At 33.2% G+C, this 3,004-nt stretch overlaps 1 protein-coding gene across 1 annotated transcript; it reads left to right on the forward strand.

Moving 5' to 3' along the window:
* The first annotated feature begins 315 nt into the window (after positions 1-315).
* On the forward strand, positions 316-2,509 carry LOC117687645 (uncharacterized). The gene is made up of 3 exons (XM_034464518.2): positions 316-401; positions 799-824; positions 2,183-2,509. The coding sequence occupies exons 1-3, from the start codon at positions 335-337 to the stop codon at positions 2,447-2,449; spliced, it is 360 nt and encodes a 119-aa protein (XP_034320409.2). The 5' UTR covers positions 316-334; the 3' UTR covers positions 2,450-2,509.
* The last annotated feature ends 495 nt before the right edge of the window (positions 2,510-3,004 follow it).

Here is a 3,004-nt window from a genome sequence, read left to right on the forward strand (position 1 = left end):
TTTTTTTATCCAAAATTGCACATTTTTTCGCCTATTTGACATTGCTTTCTATCATAATCAAATAATTTTCTACTGATTTGAGAAAATATTTCAAGGTGTAGTGAGGCACCTTCAAATAATGCTTTATAAACCATAGGCATACCAATGACCGATTAAATAGGTGTAAACAGATGATGTACATTGTTGGCTTAGCGAATGTTAATATCAACATAACATAATATTATCGAAAGATTTGCATGTTTCTGGGATGTCAGCCGAGAGGGATTAATGTTTTATAGTGCTTTAAAATACAGCGGCTGGCCAGAGTACCAGCAGACGACTTCTGAATGTAACTATGCATCTCAGAATCATCGCCATCGCCGCCGTGCTTTGCCTGTCATTAGTACTGGTCCAGGCAGGATGTGAGTTTTAATATTTTGTATTCATTTGTTTTTCAATTGATAGGATTTATTAATTATATGTTTAAATAGGATTTAGGCTTTTTTCCTCAAAAAATTGAGTCGTTTTATAAAAGATAAGATAAAAGATATAAGAATTTGATTTGCTTAAAGATTTCGCCGTATGGGCTTAGGTTACTAAATCAGGATCATTAAAGTAAAATTTCAAAATCTTTTGTCTTAGGCAAAAGTAAACAAAAATCCCCTGAATTATCTAAAAATTGTATCTACTTGTTTTTTTATTATAGATATCTGTAACAACTTTGTTTGAGGTGCACGGCAATAATAGCGATATTTTACATGTAAAACTTATTATTCTCACCCAATATTATATGTTTAATTTCTATTGGTTTTTATGCAGACACGAGAGGACCTGTACCTGGACCTGTTAGTATTTTTTCTTTACATTATGATTCGTTTCATTATCCTTCACAATGCAATAGTGATTTTTTGTATAATTAGATATCGTGCGCAATTTACTGTAGATTCCTTATTTTAAGCGAGTACTTAATTCCGCGATTCAACGGTTTTCCATCAAATCACGAGAACATAAAATCACGAATGTCGAAATTTTAGCAAAGTTTCATGTTGTTTACATATGTTTGAAAATTAAAAGCGAGATTTTAAAATTCGCGAGACGGGCTTCTCGCGATTTTACGCGGATATTAATTCCTCGCGTTTAATTAGGAATTTACAGTATATCCCGCCAGTTTAAAGCTATATCAATCATGTCGCTCGTTATAGGGAACGATGGGGGGAGAGGAAACAAGGGGGGGGGGGGGCTAGACTAATCATCAGAAATCTTGACAAGGAAAATAAAAAGGCTAATTCTCAAAATCATGAATTACGTAATCCGTTTACCCGGGGGGGGGGGGGGGATAGCGTAGTATATAGTATACTTAACACCCCAAAAACAAAATCTTACCTACCAAATAAAATATTCCTAACATCATGATATTCCTAATCGGTGGGGGTGAACTGAATTTTCAAAATCACTCTTAATATTTGCTTATTTTCATTTCAAATCCTAACATTCTACCGAAAATGGTGGTGCGGCAGCTTCCTGATCCTTCAATTTTTTATATGTCAATTTAAAAACAATTATGTTTGCTGCGAGAAAAAGTGTGGGGGGGGGGGGCTTCCTGATGCTATGCGCCTGATAAAATGAATTTAGATATAAATACATCGTGCATTGAATTAAACACTGTATAAGTTTTGTAACGAGTGTAAACGAGTGTAAATATTATACAATTATTGTTGTTGTTTTTTTTATCAATACGATGATTAAGCTACTCTCGAAGTAAAATATTGTACTTCTCGGGTAGCTAAATCATCGTATTGACCTAAAAAAACAACCCAGCAATAATTGTATATTTACACTCGTGTACATTTTCCCCATATATTTGCATTTGAAATATGCGACGTTCAGTTTTCTTCAAAGCACTTGGTCTATTATCGGCGCATGAGCACAGATTTAAACTTCATCACACGTTTTGAATAAATACAAATTTTAAGATTAAATAAAAAGTTCCAACTTCCAAAACACATTTTGTATGTATTTATGGAAAATAATCATTAAATCATATAAATTCATTGACTAACAAAATATTTCTCTGCAACGTTTCCAGCACTATATTGTATTTCGCGAAAGCGAACTAAATGATATGTCATGTATGTTTCAAATTTCTGACCAAGAACGTAAACATAATACTTTTAAAGCGACGATGCACAATAATTTCTTGCAGAGCAAATCAATTATCTACAGAAACATCCATCCGCTGTATCCAGCCCCTGTATCACACGGTTTATCACGTGTTCATGTGGTCCACATCCACAACTACAGAGGCAGGGGCGGATCTAGCAGCAGCAAAAGTAGCAAAAAAAGCAAGAAAAGCAAAAGCAGTGGGTATAAGAAGAGGAAATACAGGAGATACAGGAAATACGGATTGAGGTACAGGAGGGCGACCGAAGATTTCGGAGGAGAGAGCAGCCGTAGCAGCCAGGGGTACTGATCAAAGACGTGAACAGCTATATATGTACACATATGAGTATCAATAAAAATGCGAACTTAGTCTTTGTATATACATTCATTTTTTTAGGATATATATATATATATATATATATATATATATATATATATATATATATAAATTGAAAAACATTCCGGTAGTTTTTATAATGTGAAAGATTTTAAGCAATGTTTCTACGGTTAACAAAGCCATTTACCGCATGAAAATTGAATGATACGATTGACCATTTATAGGCAAATTGGGAGACTAATGTGGAAAAGCACATTAAAAAAAACCCCACACAATTTAGGATTTTTTTTAAGTACGTTAAATTTGGGACCAAGTTATTCCACATTGATTTTTTTAGTGCGTTATAAAAATAAAGACATTTTTGTTATCGATACGCTTAACTCACTTTGATAAAATATGTATAAATCACAAATTCTGGACTTGAATTAACGAAACAGGTCAATTACTAGTACATCATTTACTTGATTACAGGAAAAAAGGTTACATACCCTCATTTTTCCTTTTAAAATATATTATATTCAGATACTT

The sequence above is a fragment of the Magallana gigas genome, chromosome 1 (genome assembly GCF_963853765.1).
Source record: "Magallana gigas chromosome 1, xbMagGiga1.1, whole genome shotgun sequence".
Taxonomy (NCBI): domain Eukaryota; kingdom Metazoa; phylum Mollusca; class Bivalvia; order Ostreida; family Ostreidae; genus Magallana; species Magallana gigas.